The sequence below is a fragment of the Penicillium antarcticum genome, assembly GCF_028974205.1.
Source record: "Penicillium antarcticum strain IBT 31339 chromosome Unknown utg000004l_segment0_segment0, whole genome shotgun sequence".
Taxonomy (NCBI): Eukaryota; Fungi; Ascomycota; class Eurotiomycetes; order Eurotiales; family Aspergillaceae; genus Penicillium; species Penicillium antarcticum.
In genome coordinates this window covers 99,489-114,569 of record NW_026695302.1, presented here as the reverse complement: position 1 = coordinate 114,569, position 15,081 = coordinate 99,489, and the positions used below count along the sequence as shown (strand labels likewise).

Sequence of the window (15,081 nt, the reverse complement as noted above, 5' to 3'; positions counted from 1 at the left end):
TAAGTAAGGCCTAGCACGAGATCTTACCCGCAACTGTTTGATCGATTTATCATAATTGAAGCAATGTTTTCCTGGATCAGTGGGCCTTTGGAATGTTCCATGTGGACAGATCTAGCATGGAACTCTGCCGCCGGCATCGCGATCCGATAAATGGTTGTACATTGCAGTCAAAACATCCCTGCTCCTAGATCATGTTATAGAAGCTGCTTGATGATACCTTGATTTTGGTCCTTGGCATGACCTCACCAATATAACTACCCTGTTCTTGTATCTATTTGCCTACCAACCCTTTTACGCCTATCATGAAGCTCATGCAACAGTTCAAATATTCATCATAACCCGAGACTAGCGTCAATACTAATTTAGCATTGAAAGATACGATGGCTAATTTGATCGATACACTGCGGCCTTGCAAATTTGTTGAACACATCTACGTTGTCTTTTGAATTACTCCCTAGCCCTAGGAAACATGTCTATGATGAAGTCCGTCCGCTTTCACGGACCGGGGGATGTCCGTGTCGACGATGTGAAAGAGCCAAGTTGCGGACAAGGTCAAGTCAAAGTCCGTTTGATCCGTCCATTCACAACTTCGGCTAATGCGAAACTAGATGCGGCCGACCTATGCTGGCATCTGTGGCTCTGGTAAGCTTACTAGTTTAGCCAAAGGCCTGTTATTTGTGGAATGTTCTTCTTACAATGGACAGACTTGCATGAGTATGTCAGTGGACCGATGTTGATTCCTCGGCAACCACACCAGATCACTGGCTCTAAATACCCGGTATCTATGGGACATGAGTTTGCGGGCATCATCGAAGAAGTTGGCGAGGGTGTGTCGCATGTTGTTGCTGGTCAGCGTGCTGCTGTTCGTCCCACGATCTTCGATAGAACTTGCCCCCCTTGCAAGCAGGGATATAACCACTGCTGCGAGAATATTGGCTTTATAGGGCTGAGTGGTACGCAATAAGTTATCGTTTACTAAACATGCATTGATCCCAGGCTCACGCGTTCAATTTTCAAGGGTATGGTGGAGGGATGTCCGAAAAGATTGTGGCGCCGGCAGACCATTTCTACGCAATACCGGAAACGGTCTCATTGGAAGCGGCCTCATTTATTGAGCCGCTTGCTGTTGCCTGGCACGCAGTCAAAATTTCCCTGTTTAAACCTGGGGACTCGGTACTTATTGTGGGCGGTGGTCCGATTGGACTTGGCGTATTACAAGTCCTGAAGCTCCAAGGCGCCAGCAATATCATTGTGACAGAACTTATGGATAGTCGCAAAGATCTCTGTCTATACTACGGCGCAACAAACATTATCGATCCAAGGGAAACGAATGTCGCGCAGAAGACGCGAGAGCTAACCGGTGGAGTCGGCGCAGACATCATCTTCGATACAGCTGGTGTGGAGAGGGCACTCCTGGATGCCATTCCAGCATGTCGTACCCAAGGCACAATAGTCAATATTGCCGTATGGGAGAAACGCCCATCCTTCCCCGTAAATCAGTTGATGTACAATGAGATCCGTTATGTGGGTGCAGCATTGTACGACGAGGCGTCTTTCCTGGAAACAATTCAAGCCTTCAGCGATGGTAAATTGCGCAATGCCAGGCCCTTTGGGGGGGGGGTTGATCACTGTTATAGGATCATCTGACACAAACTTAGGCCACCTCAACCCCGAGGCAATGATCACTGCACGGGTTCCCCTCGACGAAGTGGTGGAAAAAGGATTCAATGCTTTGTTAGAGCATCGCGATCGGCACTGCAAGATTTTGGTGGAAGTACAGTCTTAATGGGGTGGTAGTTCAAGGGACGCGACGGAGAGGGATTATGATGTATGTCTTTTCCATAAGGATTAAGCTTAACTAGACCAAATCTGGGTCTGAAAAGGTGTTCCATCCCGTCTCGCTATTTCCGAGTCAATTGATACGTCTTTCTCAGGCTGGGATAACTCACGCCAGGCGTTGGGTCACGACTGTTAGCTACTGTGAGCCAACTGATCCACACGATCAGCTTGTTTCCATTTCATCAAAAGAAATGGCCTTGGAATCCGACTCTACACTTGATCTGTCGTGATAAGCTAGAATCTCCGAGTATATGACCGTTCTCCAGTCATTAGTTGGGAGATCTGCTTCGCAGTAATCCCAATTACATTTCTCCACCGCAGTAGGTTCGTCCCCCGCATCATGGTAAGGCGAAAGATAGTCCGATTGGAGAGCTTCTTCTGCCGAACAGCGCTTTTCTGAATCAATTCGAAGCATTTTCTCGAGTAAAGGAACGGCTAGATGAACATTAATTGGGAATAAGTCTTCATGAATACATGATAACGTACCATGCTTGTTAGTGCTAAGAATGACTTTTATGAGAGGCTTTTTTGGTTGCTTTGGCAAAGAGTGAATAAATCTCAAGGTCTAAGACAGTTAGCTTAACGCAAATACTATGAAGATAGAAAGACTTACGTTTTCACTGCTCACGTTTGCAATGACGTCTTCTGGTGGGCTTCCAAGTAGCTCTGTGATTACGCAGTACTGATCAATATGATCTTTTCCCGGGAACAGTGGCCGATGGATAATCATCTCAGCGAAAATGCAACCTGCACTCCAGATATCGACTTTCTCGGTATAGCGCTTCCAGGTAAGCATGATCTCCGGAGCTCTGTAAAACCTAGTAGAAACGTAGCCGGTCATGCTTGAGTCTTGAGTACGTGCCAAGCCAAAGTCGCAGATTTTAAGGTCGCAGTTCTCGTTGATCAAGATGTTGCTCGGTTTAAGATCGCGGTGTACGATACCCGCTGAATGTACATATTTGAGTCCGCGCTAGTTTCGATTTAGCATTGTGATTGATCAAGTTGCAGGTGGGAGACTTGCCATGATCTGATAAACGAAAAGCTGAGTGAATTGGTCGTCGACCTTCTTGGTCTTTAACAGAGTGTGGAGATCCGTTGCCATAAGATCCGTCACGAGATAGCTTTTCGTTGTTAGCTGTGCTCAGTGTAAAATAGTTGAGAGAGAGGAGATATACATCTGTTCGGTGGGGGAAATAAATATGTCTCGCAAATTGATAATCTTTTCCTCGGTAAGTCATGATTCAAGCACAAGGTTGGGCGACAAACATTGTCATGTTCGAGCTCGATAAGCAATTTAACCTCGCGGAACATGTGCTTCGCAACTTCTGCTGTCCTAAATGGATCGCAAAGTTTCTTGACCGCGACCGTTTGATTTAAGAGATGGTCTCTTGCTGAGCTATAGTAGGAGGGCTGATTAGAACATATATGTCGTAATCGGATCTGACAGCATACCAGACGAGGCCAGATATACCCATGCCAATAGGCTCCAACTGGTCATATCTATCTCATATTTAGCAGTTATCTGTTTGCCCGCGTAAAGGCGCCAACCTCTTGGTGGTTTCAAATACCGAGCCCATGATATTCCTACGAGTAAACGGGGCCAGCGACGGGCCCGCCTCGGGCGAGAAGCGACTCACATCAAACATGTTCAAAATAGTGGCCTTTGCAATATCTAAAAGTGATTGGAAAGGACTTCTTAGAACAAAATGAGGACTTTTACCGCCATAGTGCTGAGTACTGAAGTAAATAATACAGCGGAAAAGAACTCCGTCAGATCTCAGCAACATTATTCCTTGCAGTCATGTGGTGGCAAAAAAGTGTGACATCAGCCATTCTGGTCACCCAGTGCAATATAGTCTAATAGCCAGTAAGACATTCAACATCGGAAGCCTGGAATACCTTCAGGTATCAAACCGCCCCACTGCGTAAATTGCCTCACATGATTGGTGGTTGGTTTTTCCGAACCAGTCGAGATCCTACATGCATCTCCTTGACAGCCGCAAACGAAAGAGACTCGTCCAATTGTCTCGTTCATAGGTTGCCGGGACGCTTGCCTCGGTTAGGGTCGACAAACAATTAAGTCCCACGAACATTATGATGGCTAATTTCAAATTGTAGTGCATCATGTATTGAGTGAACATATACTCTTAGATATGTCTTCTAGCCTAGCGAAAGCCAGGTTACATGTCAGGTAGATCAATGCGACAGTCAAAGAGTTCAGCGCAAGTCACTGTGTCGCGTACAAAGAAGGCTGGAGAGGCGATAGGCAGGTCTGAACTCGCCTTTTCTGGCCTATCGAAACCAGAAGGGCGCAACAAGCTCGACCCCAGTATGTTCTGCGTCATTTTTGCGAGCTGCAGGTTGATTTGATGATCGCCGCATCTTGCGTGCGCAAAAACTCCGTTTTTAAGCCGCCAGATTTCCTCTCTTAATTTGTTGACCTCGGCTAAGAGTGTTTCCCGCTTTTTCGTCTCTTTGCATAAAATATGTTGGATTTGCTCGTGCTGTTGCTTCTTCTTCAGGCGGCTTCTGTTTGCAGCAACGCGATTACGTTCCAGATACCGGGCCCTCTCTGGGGTGACGTCTTGGGGTACCTGAATCTTTGAACCGCGCCGCTGCTTGTTGGGTTCCACAGATGGCTCTGATTCAGGATTTGATGGGAGATTCACAGCCGTTTTGCTGCCTTGTTTTTTTTCCAAGGCTGCGGGGAGAAGACCGTCGTTATTGCGTGTGAGATGGGAAGCATTCGGCCAGACTGTAGCTGCCGGGTTCACGAATTGCGTGTCTGGTTCCAGAGACCTGATGGTGATCGGGAGCTCAAGCATTGTAGGCATCGTGCGCGACGTGGCTTCCAAAATGAAATGTCAAGTCCTGTACTTGAAGAGGGAGAGGGCAGAAGCACTCAATCATGGGTCTTATAAGAATCGCGAACTAACGCTCCACAAGTCACGCCTCAGATCGAGGGGATAGAGTACCAGAATCCGGATCATGATGTCGATAGCTCAGGATCTCCGCAGGGCGGGATCTGTAGCCACCGCAGATCACCGACAACAGGTCAAAGAACCGCCAAATACCTGCATTGGCGACCTTGGCCAAGGCTCGCACCGAGATACCACCAATAAAGCAAAGATTTTCTGGGTTTCACTTCTTGTACAAATTCTATTACTATTATCACTTCAAGGATGATGTATGAGACTTACAGCTATTAATTAAAACATCTAATAAGAGCTGCAGGCAATGATATACCCATACGGCTCTGTCGGCAATTGAACTCCGTTCTAATCTGTGTCTTCAATATCATTTCTTTTTGTATTGAAACAAGCCATCGGTGGTTGAGGATGGGGAAGCAACAGAATTAAAGTACACTAGATGACCACACCAAGAACGAAGGTGCTGACTCGGACAAGAAAGCATGCAGGATACGAAATTTAAGCTGCAAAGATATGCTACGGTAACGGAAAGGAATATAAACGGCAGCACTGTGATTCAACATACTCTCACTGCACATAAGAATACCCTCAACCCATCCTTGGTAAGTGAACACTCACTTCAGAGGACACTTTGTCCTCGAACTCTCCATTGGTCTCACAGCGCCGCGGCGTCGTCGTCGTCGTCGTCGACCTCTTCATCTAACCGGTGCTCAGTGTGGATGGGAGTCTGCTGCTCCTCATGATCCTGCACGGCCTCTATCTTGTGTTGAACGCGAGTGAATTGCACGCGAGCGGAAGTCCCGCTGATGCCAAGCATTTTGCCAACAGCGAAGACCATATAGTGGGATTGTACAGCAGATAAAGTGTAGAGCAAATGTAAGAAAAGAAAGCAGCAGTGTCAGTTCCCCACCAGGCACCATGATACAGGACCTCAGTTCCTTCTTGTAAACGGGCATTCAGCCCTAATGTCTGTAAGACTCAGAATTGAGCGACTTCAGCGTCCTCAGACTCCTCTTTCACCTTGTCCTGCTCGGCACTCGCGCCCTCAGGCTGGTTGTTGTCCTCAGGTTCGGTCTTGACGGTGCGCTTCTGCTCCTCCTCCATGGCATCCAACTTGGTCTTCAGACGCGCGAAGCGCATGCGAGCGGCATTGGGTTTGATGCCAAGGACTTGAGCAACGGCAGGAAAGTCAATCTACATTTGAGTAATATCAGATACTTCATCTTTCATCATGTATTGGCGAGATTTTGCACTTACCCGCATGCTTGCACTTTGGCAACAAGACCAGAGAAAGAGGAGGTCCCTGTCGATGCTGCCGCTGCTGGGATTCGAGGTCTTGCTGGGAGTACTTCGGGCAGAAGAGGACTTGGTGACTTGCTTGTGGGTGGCAGTCTTGGCCATCTTTTCGTTTGTGAAGAAAAGCGTAAAAGAATCTTGGAGAAAATATTTGAAATGGGTAGAAGACCGTGGTTGAAGAGATGAAGCTTCTTGGTATGGAAGTTCGAAAGATGTTCAGTTGGGGGAAAAAGGAAAGAGAGAAGCGACGAGGACGAAGATGGGATTGAAATCTTATATGCGGAGTTCACGACGCTGAGGGCTGTCAAACGCAATACCAATCCCATGAACGCAAGTAAGACATAAATAAAAACAGACTGCAAACAGGTTCGTGAAACGGGGATTATCAACGTGTGCATAGTGCTAGAAGAACTAGACTACGTCTACAAACCTCGAAGTATATTTACCATTTCATGCATTGTTATGGCCCATATGATATTATCACTACGCAAGACTTCATGCAGTCACACCCTTAATTATGACTTTGATAACGCTCTCCTTTCCCTGCCGCACGAGTTCAAAGGCCTCCTCGGCCTGCTCAAACTTGTATCGATCAGTGATAAGTCGCTTCACATCAATCTTGCCACTAGAAATAAGATCAACGGCTGTTGAGTAGCATCCGGCTGTGTACCGGATGGAGCCTCTGATGGTCAAGTCACGAATGCAGGCAGTGGTGATGGGGAAGACGATATTCTAAGCGCAAAGTGAGAAATCATCCACAAAAGTAAGAGCAAGCATGAACTCACCTCTTTCCCCATTCCAGCTTGCACGTAGGTACCTCCTTTCTTGGTCAAGTGCACTCCTGTCTGGATACATGCCTCCGCTCCAGTAGCTTCAAGTACTACGTCTGGGCCTTCACCCAAATCAAACTGCTCTTTCATGATCCGTGCCAGCTCTTCGCTCCAAGCACAGTTGTCCTTGCCCTCTGGCTTAGGGGGTGGCACAAACACATCGTCAGCACCAAATGTGCTTGCAAACTCTGCGCGTGACTGGCTGATATCCACGCCGATCACTTTCCGAGCCGAGTATGCCTTGCTCACTGCCTGACAGAGCAGACCGATGGGCCCGCATCCAAACACGACGACCGTCTAATTTGGTCTGACATTGCCCACTTTGGTAATCTGCACTGCGACTGCGACTGGCTCGACCAGCGCACCCTCTTCAAAGTCCATGTGTGATGCCAGCGGATAGCAGAAGTCAGCCTGAGTGATGTAGTATTTGGAGAGAGTTCCATCGTGAGGTGGAGTAGCCGCAAAGACTGTGTCTGGACACAAATTGTATGAGCCACTCCGACAATATTCACAACTAGGGTATCGTCAGTCCAGGGATATGAGAAAGGAGGCATGATGGCGCTTACTGTCGGCATGGGACGCCTGGCTCGATCGCGACACGATCTCCAACTTGGAGCTTCTTCACTGCAGGTCCAACCTCTACAACTGTGCCCGAGCTTTCGTGTCCGAGAACAATCGGAGATTCAAGGACGAAGTCTGCATATCGTCAGTCTTTTTTTGGTCAATCATTGGCAGTACTCACCTCCAATTCGTCCACGCTGCCAGTAGTGGACATCACTTCCACAGATTCCAGTCTGCGCAATCTGGACTCTCACGTCCCACGGATCTTTCAGAGTTGGAACTGACCGGTCCTCCAAAACAACATCCTTGACAGCTCGAAGGACGAAGGACGGGTTGGTTTGCTGTTCCATCATTTGGTCTGTAAGCCAAACTTGGACTTTCTTGAGCTGCAAGAAGCACCGCGGGAGGACTGCCTTTTACATGATTGCTTGACTGTACTTTGCAGATGTATGCCCCGCCGTATGACGCTTCTCCCCACGCGGGGCACCCGCTCCGCTGACGGATGATCCACTCCGCCCCAAATGCCCAGTCTTTTTTGTACCTCAAAGTTGTCTGATTTCTTTACTAGTTCTATTTACTGGTGTATTGATTTCGAATACAGTGTCATATTATACGAGTACCTCGAGTGACCGAGAGATTCGAGCGCGTGGAAGCAGCTGGCAATAAGTCAATAAGGTATAGACTTTCACGTCTAGAAGTAGAGTATTGTTGTTGTAAAATGCTTCAGTTTTCATTTCACTACAACACCATCACTCTATCGACAAGTGTATCTCCCATCAATCACAATAGCACAACCCGTTGTGTATATGCTAGCATCACTTGCAATGTACAGATAACACCCTTCAGTTCTCGAGGTCTGCATCCAGCTTCAAAGGCGTGAGACTATACCATCTTTCCTTTATTTCAAATGGAAAATCCCCGCTTATTGTAGTGTCAACATAGTCAGGGCTCACGCAATTGACATGGGCCAAGTCAGCCCATTTTACAGTAGCGCTGGGGCTGGGCGACGGATTCTTTGCTTGTGAATCATGTTGGGCGTGATAACCGAGGATGCAAGGGTAGAAGCCGAATGGATATACTGATCAGAGCCCCGTCCTCCCACCCCTGGGCTCCATATAGATGCCCTAAAGGGGACCCCGGTATTCAGCCGCATTGTTATCGTCTGGATACGGAGACGTTCGTCTGTCAACCCCACCTGGGTCTTGGTGCTGTTCCCCAGGGAAGCTTTCACTGAGCTCCATTTCGGTATTCCAAGTTACGAGTGGCCTGACTTTCGTCTCGGATCCTGTCCGGAACGGACGCAATCAGTTAACCGGACATGGTGATCCGCGCGGGGACAAAGAAAGGCGGCACAGCCCAGAGACAAAGTGAAGTGTCTTAACGTCATGTTGCAGCGAATGGGCCCATCACCCCACGGGGAAGACATGCGATGCAGGTCAGACCTGACCCCCTTCCATCTAGGCCAGGCTAGCTTGTTCTGTCTATGCTGATACACTATTGGCCTCTATCCCTGTATGCCGAGGAGGCAGACCGGATATAGGAGAGTCCTCGTCCCTCGAAAGGATCATCGGGTTCTGATTCCAACCGTTGTATTTTGCCCGGCACCCTTATCATCATGAAAGACCAAGATATCGTTGGCGAGGCTCTTGCTTCTGTCCTGCCCCAATATGATCGTCCTTGGTTGAGAGTACCACATCTTTTGCAACTCAACCTCATTCTCATAATTCCGTTGCTATCGTCAGCGGTGGCTGGATATGATGGTAGCTTGAGGATTCTCCTTTGCCAAAGTATCGGATAGCTCATCTTGAACAGGATCCCTCATGAATGGCCTCCAATCGATTGCCGAATGGAAGGAGTATTTCGGCAATCCATCGGGCTCAGCACTCGGCGTTGTCAACGCAGCCCAATCGATCGGAAGCGTGATCTCGTTGCCCTTGGTAGGAATATTGTCCGATCGTATCGGAAGAAGACTGACTCTGTTATCGGGTGCCATTGTCATTGTCATTGCGTCGATTATCCAGGCTGCATCAGTACAATATGGAATGTTTGTGTTTTCCCGTGTCTTGGTTGGCATTGGCTCCATGCTTGTTGTACAGCCCTCTCCGATGCTTATTACCGAGCTGGCATACCCGACTCATCGTGGTAAGTATACTAGTGCTTTCTGGACCATGTATTATCTGGGTGCTATCCTGGCTTCATGGACAGCGAACGGTACTCAGAAGCACATGGCTTCTTCAGACTGGAGCTGGAGGACCCCGTCCATTGTTCAAGCTGGATTCCCCATTGTTCAGATCTTGCTCTGGTGGTTGGTCCCAGAGTCGCCTCGGTGAGTTGCCTTCAAGATAGCCTTACGAAGAGTATGTTGATATGTAAAATATAGCTGGCTAATTGCAAATGGAAAGAGGGCAGAGGCCGAAAAATTACTCGCTCGTTTTCATACAGCCGGAGACATATCGCACCCTTTGATTCAATTCGAGATGGCCGAGATCGTCCGCACTATCGAAATGGAAAGCCAGGCCGCCGAGACAAAATGGTCGACTCTAATCAAGACTCCAGGCAATCGAAAGCGCGCTTTTATTGCAGTCTGCGTGGGTGCCTTTGCGCAGTGGAACGTGAGTGTCTCTTTGGTTGCACTAGTCTGGTCATCGGCTAATTTTTTCCCGACATAGGGTGTTGCGGTTGTATCATGCTATCTTACACTTGTGCTCGACACAGTTGGAATCAAAGACTCAGATACTCAGACCCTTATCAACGGTCTATTGCAAATATTCAACTTTATTACAGCGGGGAGTGCCGCCCTTCTTGTCGATCGACTTGGTCGTCGGACATTGTTCTTATGGTCAGCAGTAGGCATGCTCGTCTCGTTCGTGATTTGGACTGTATGCTCTGCTGTATTTGATAGTACACAAGACAATGCGTTGGGCTCGACGGTGATTGCATTTGTGTTCATCTTCTACTTCCACTACGACATCGCTTATACTCCGCTTCTCCTGGGGTATCCGACCGAGATATTCCCCTACTCCATTCGCAGCAAGGGCTTGACTGTGGAACTGCTAAGTGTCTACAGCTCACTCATTGTGTTGGCATTTGTGAATCCGATCGCACTTGATAATATTGGGTGGCATTACTACATCTTCTTTTGTTGTTTTGATGTTGTCGTGCTGGTTGTAACTTGGGTTGCTTTCCCGGAGACCAAAGGGTACTCTCTTGAAGAGATTTGCGAGGTCTTTGATGGTCCCTCGCCTGTGACTAGTGGAGTGCTATTCGACAAAGCAGGGGACATTAGCGCAAAACGGGAGCATATCGAGCATGCTGCCTAGTAAGTCTCTTTCATTGGCATATGATGAGGGCCTGTACATATAAATTGTCTCAAAATGTAATGAGAACATCTTTGCTCTGCTCTTTCATCACAACAAACCCTAGCTCAGTCTATAAAAATGGTCTTCTACTCCGGCGGCGATGGAATTCCAAAATACACCTCGAGTCAAGCTTAACGACATGAATCTCCGTCCAGCTCGACCACCTGCACCTGACCATAACAACAGGCAAATCACAAGAAATCCTGGTTTCTGTGTTTAACGTGCAAGTCGGACGACGGCCCCCGCGCGGACAACAGCCTCCGGTCGGAGTTGACCCGATGCGGGGAGCACAACGTAACAGTTCGAGCTTCAAGTTCAGAATTGCTTCTTCATATTCTGGCATTTCAAACACTTGACTGAAGCGCGCCAAAATGGTTCTTTCACAGCCCCCTAATCAGCATGTTATGAAGGCATTCGACCTCACGGGCAAGGTTGCCGTGATCACAGGTACAATACGCATCATTCGGAGAGAGAGAGTCTCTAACAATTTGCAGGAGGAGCTCGTGGAATTGGACTAGAAGTCTCGAAAGCGTTGGCCGAAGCTGGAGCCAATGTAAAATGCCTTTACCCCCTTCGCAAAAAATTGTGGACTAATAGGGGATCAAGGTCGCTCTGATCTATCATACTTCCAAGACCGCCGACACTATCGCAGCTGAGATTGCAAGCACCAACAATGTACGTGCGGCGGCATATCAGGCCAATGTCAGTATTCAATCCGAGATTGAAGCAGCTGTGCAGCAGGTGACGAAGGATTTCGGCAAACTTGATATCATCGTTGTCAACTCCGGTATTGTTTCGTCTATTGCTGCTGAGGACTACACGGTCGATCAGTGGAGCGAGATTATGAAGGTGAACTTGGACGGTGCTTTCTATTCTGCTCAGGCAGCTGGGCGCATTTTTAAGACCCAGGGTTATGGCAATGTTATCTTCACAGCCTCGGTCAGTGCGACTTTGGTTAATGTGCCCCAGAGGCAGGCTGCGGTAGGTGTCCAGTTTATAGTTCCTTTTCTTTTTTTTAAAAAAAAGCTTCTTCTAATTATTTGCAGTATAACGCATCAAAGGCAGGTGTTGTGCAGCTGGCCAAATGCCTGTCCGTTGAATGGGTTGACTACTGCCGAGTCAATTGTATCTCGCCTGGATTCATTGCTACCGACATTCTTGATATCCACCCCGAGCAATGGCGGGAGAAGTGGTTCAGCCTGATCCCTGCTAAGAGGATGGCGGAATGTTACGAGTTGAAAGGGGTGAGTATCTACACGTCTCATTGCAAAATTTACTAACTGTTTCAAGGCCTATGTGTTCTGCGCCTCCGACGCGTCCAGTTATATGACTGGTGCCAACCTTATCATTGATGGTGGATATACCTTGCCTTGATGCGCAAGGTGGTTCTTTAGCCGAAATGAATACCACATTACACCCTGATTATCTAGCTCTATGTCCTAGATCTCTTAGGTTTTCTTATATCCATTGCTCCATAGAGACTGGAAGCAAGAAGCTTCACCACGTACTGCAAATTCTACTCAAAGCCCGGCAGTTGGTTCATCAAGTCCAAAATGGTAGACTCCTGCCGGCAGATTGTTAGCAATGACTGAAACATATTCGCAGAAAAGCAGAAGACTTACATTACCGAATCCATACCGTCTGAATGAGCCATTTCCAATGTTGGCCACATCAATGGGTATAGATTCGCCAGTTGCGTTTGCGGTGACTTCTGTTGGACCCCATCTATCAACAGAAGGATCAAAGTATGATCCACACAGAGAGGGAATAACACCCGGGCAACGAGAGGCCGTCGTGTTTAGCTGCGTCATTGATTCAAGCACATGTATCGCATGGGATATCTGGTCGCGCCAGCTTGTTGCAAGCGCGCATTGTGGGTCGTTGCGAAGACATATGACTGGGATGAGAACTGCCTGGAACAAGAAATACAGTCCATACCAGCAGGCCATCATGCTTCTCTGTTCATGTGTCCAGAAAGAGGATATAAGCTGTACTGACTCTCGCGCTGCATCTAAACAGCGCTGGATTGCAAAATCAATCTCGTTCTCTTGAGCAGTGGATGCTCCTCGTTCTGAGCGGGCCCTCAGGCGCCCTACTAGGAAAGGGCGGTACATTAGGATGCGGAAGTTCCGATATCGCCAACTTACAATAGAATGACACAGTCGAGACTTCGGTGATTGGATGACGTTTTCTTGAAAGAATTTCGGAGTCCTTGCAAGCCAGTGTCCAATCAGTCGATCATCCAACTCGATGAGTTCAGTTGCTGACGGGAATGGTGATGATATGATCCTAGAGTAGATCTGACTCGAGGCCATATGAAAGGTTGCTTGTGCCCGTAGGTGCGTGTAAACGGTGGTCTCGTTAGCGGATTGTGGTGACTTTTTTGTTCCAGAAGTGATGTCCTGGATACAAGTGTCAGATACGTTTGCCTCAAAGTATCCAGAGGGTGAGCTCACACTGTCATGTATGTTCAAGGGAAGTTCAACATCGATCCCATCGTCGGGGAAATCAAGAGGACGCGAGAAGGTGATGATAGCACCAACGTCAAATATATAGAGACAATACCATACCCGTCGCCTCATTTCAATCGTCGGATGATTGGTCTCCCAAGTCGGGAATTCTTTATGCAATCCAATTCCCATTGCGATGCGACGTGCTAGTCCCATGTAGTTTTAGCCAGAGTTCGGCTTATTTCTCTTCTGCATATAATTTGAGGCCAGAGTCAAGGCCTGTACAAGAAGAAGGTTTCCTGTTTCCAGCATGTCGATAGAAAGCCTTGCCTTGGCGGCTTCGAAAAGAGCAAGGTCTGTATCAATCGGTTGGGTTGAAGCAGTGAATACACCCACTGCAGCCAAAACAAATAACAAGACCTGCCAGGCATTACCTGTAGGCCGAGGAATGACCTCCATGAATTGAGCCCGGAATGTGGCCTCGTGGACTATAGGATAATATTGGTGATATAATGAGAAGTATGCATCCACAAATGGTTCTAGCTGAGAGAGAGATGTTAGTGAGAACGGTATGCTAGCAGGCTGCCGCCTTGATCCTTCAGGAGACGGCCTTGAATTGTACTCATGGCTGCTCGATTGGCTGCTCGATTGGCTGCTCGATTGTGTGTCTGTTATTCGAAGTAATGCGGCCCCAGATGCCACACCTATCTCAATGTTAGATAGAACAGGCGATGACGTTCTGGGCCATACCTAAATAACCGCCTTCATTTGAACGAGTAGTAAGACTGGCCATGCCATCTACAAATTTATCGCCAGAAGCTTTTCCCATTCGCTCATCCCATTCAAAGTTACTGGATGATGGGGGAGATTCCAAGGATATGCCCAATGGCCCGAGTGGGCGATATTCAGAGGCCCCCAAGGACTGCCTGCTTGGTGCTCGCCCCAATGAATTCGTGAAATTCATGATAGGCGCATTTCGAGTCCTTCGCGGAGTGTAGTCTTGAGATATGATATTGGGCACAGTCACGGCGTCAGGCCCAGTCCGACCGCCGGACACTAGCCTAGCATTCTGCATATGCTGTGCATCAGAGTCTCTCTGAGAATGCAGCGATGGCTCTTCGGTTTCTCCTGGGTCTGATAAGATATGATGATCTGAGTTTTGCTCATCCGACACAAATCGTTGCAGCAATGCTTTTGTTCGCGCCAGCTCGCTTTCTACTTTGGTCAGGTAGCGCCGAGTCAGAGGCGTTTTGTTCTGCCTTTCATAGATGCACCTCCGCCCAAATTTGTGACATAGAACACATATTGGGACAATTCGATCACACTGCAAATCGGTCAGACTCTATGGAGAGCTTGAAGCTTCTCGGCTGCTTACCTTGGACTTCCTCCGGCGGCATTCCTTGCATACTTGTTCTGCTACGGGGCGCTGGCGGCTTTCTAGATCAGCCCTCGAGCTCTGTGTGGGTGACTCAGTAGCGGACATGAGAGCTCACAAAACTCTGTACATCAGGTGGATGCATCAGTATCTCTCCAAGGTGCGGGGAGCGCAGTTACGAAGAAGCCCGACAGATACCTTAATTTGAAGGCAGAAATTGGCAAACGTAAGTCAAGCAATCAATCAATCAATCAAAGTGCTATTAACCTGTTGGGGCCTATCTGGTATCGAATAGCTATGCAGGCGTAATTTCTTGCTTTTGAATAGCGTAGATAGAAAATAAGACCCTGCCTTTTTGTTCAATCAAACTTCGAAGGCATTGAATACGAACCAGTGGCAGGGTGGGTGGTTGAAGAAGAAACGTCTAATTAAATGACGCGT

At 48.0% G+C, this 15,081-nt stretch overlaps 10 protein-coding genes across 10 annotated transcripts; 3 read left to right on the top strand and 7 right to left on the bottom strand.

Moving 5' to 3' along the window:
* Positions 1-469: 469 nt before the first annotated feature.
* On the top strand, positions 470-1,786 carry N7508_004000 (2,3-butanediol dehydrogenase; the record flags this gene model as incomplete). The annotated part of the gene is made up of 4 exons (XM_058462066.1): positions 470-642; positions 667-953; positions 1,019-1,585; positions 1,659-1,786. 4 exons carry the CDS (start codon positions 470-472, stop codon positions 1,784-1,786), a joined length of 1,155 nt encoding a protein of 384 aa, XP_058320691.1.
* Positions 1,787-2,002: 216 nt separating this feature from the next.
* N7508_003999 (uncharacterized protein) lies at positions 2,003-3,485 on the bottom strand (the record flags this gene model as incomplete). The annotated part of the gene is made up of 7 exons (XM_058462065.1): positions 2,003-2,404; positions 2,453-2,809; positions 2,876-2,960; positions 3,015-3,058; positions 3,106-3,235; positions 3,292-3,339; positions 3,388-3,485. The coding sequence occupies 7 exons, from the start codon at positions 3,483-3,485 to the stop codon at positions 2,003-2,005; spliced, it is 1,164 nt and encodes a 387-aa protein (XP_058320690.1).
* Positions 3,486-4,019: 534 nt separating this feature from the next.
* Positions 4,020-4,673, bottom strand: N7508_003998 (bZIP transcription factor; the record flags this gene model as incomplete). The annotated part of the gene is made up of 1 exon (XM_058462064.1): positions 4,020-4,673. The coding sequence occupies one exon, from the start codon at positions 4,671-4,673 to the stop codon at positions 4,020-4,022; it is 654 nt and encodes a 217-aa protein (XP_058320689.1).
* Positions 4,674-5,424: 751 nt separating this feature from the next.
* On the bottom strand, positions 5,425-5,607 carry N7508_003997 (uncharacterized protein; the record flags this gene model as incomplete). The annotated part of the gene is made up of 1 exon (XM_058462063.1): positions 5,425-5,607. The coding sequence occupies one exon, from the start codon at positions 5,605-5,607 to the stop codon at positions 5,425-5,427; it is 183 nt and encodes a 60-aa protein (XP_058320688.1).
* A 140-nt stretch (positions 5,608-5,747) lies between these two features.
* On the bottom strand, positions 5,748-6,170 carry N7508_003996 (uncharacterized protein; the record flags this gene model as incomplete). The annotated part of the gene is made up of 2 exons (XM_058462062.1): positions 5,748-5,963; positions 6,027-6,170. The coding sequence occupies 2 exons, from the start codon at positions 6,168-6,170 to the stop codon at positions 5,748-5,750; spliced, it is 360 nt and encodes a 119-aa protein (XP_058320687.1).
* A 168-nt stretch (positions 6,171-6,338) lies between these two features.
* Positions 6,339-7,809, bottom strand: N7508_003995 (NAD(P)-dependent alcohol dehydrogenase; the record flags this gene model as incomplete). Its single annotated transcript, XM_058462061.1, is given in 6 exon segments — positions 6,339-6,359; positions 6,588-6,797; positions 6,851-7,192; positions 7,208-7,409; positions 7,462-7,591; positions 7,638-7,809. The coding sequence occupies 6 exon segments, from the start codon at positions 7,807-7,809 to the stop codon at positions 6,339-6,341; spliced, it is 1,077 nt and encodes a 358-aa protein (XP_058320686.1).
* Positions 7,810-9,071: 1,262 nt separating this feature from the next.
* On the top strand, positions 9,072-10,776 carry N7508_003994 (uncharacterized protein; the record flags this gene model as incomplete). Its single annotated transcript, XM_058462060.1, has 4 exons — positions 9,072-9,216; positions 9,269-9,782; positions 9,837-10,068; positions 10,126-10,776. 4 exons carry the CDS (start codon positions 9,072-9,074, stop codon positions 10,774-10,776), a joined length of 1,542 nt encoding a protein of 513 aa, XP_058320685.1.
* A 410-nt stretch (positions 10,777-11,186) lies between these two features.
* On the top strand, positions 11,187-12,189 carry N7508_003993 (SDR family oxidoreductase; the record flags this gene model as incomplete). Its single annotated transcript, XM_058462059.1, has 5 exons — positions 11,187-11,262; positions 11,310-11,368; positions 11,413-11,796; positions 11,862-12,059; positions 12,106-12,189. 5 exons carry the CDS (start codon positions 11,187-11,189, stop codon positions 12,187-12,189), a joined length of 801 nt encoding a protein of 266 aa, XP_058320684.1.
* Positions 12,190-12,331: 142 nt separating this feature from the next.
* Positions 12,332-13,481, bottom strand: N7508_003992 (fungal specific transcription factor domain-containing protein; the record flags this gene model as incomplete). Its single annotated transcript, XM_058462058.1, has 2 exons — positions 12,332-12,379; positions 12,438-13,481. The coding sequence occupies 2 exons, from the start codon at positions 13,479-13,481 to the stop codon at positions 12,332-12,334; spliced, it is 1,092 nt and encodes a 363-aa protein (XP_058320683.1).
* Positions 13,482-13,487: 6 nt separating this feature from the next.
* N7508_003991 (Zn(II)2Cys6 transcription factor) lies at positions 13,488-14,748 on the bottom strand (the record flags this gene model as incomplete). Its single annotated transcript, XM_058462057.1, has 3 exons — positions 13,488-13,969; positions 14,016-14,607; positions 14,641-14,748. 3 exons carry the CDS (start codon positions 14,746-14,748, stop codon positions 13,488-13,490), a joined length of 1,182 nt encoding a protein of 393 aa, XP_058320682.1.
* Positions 14,749-15,081: the final 333 nt, after the last annotated feature.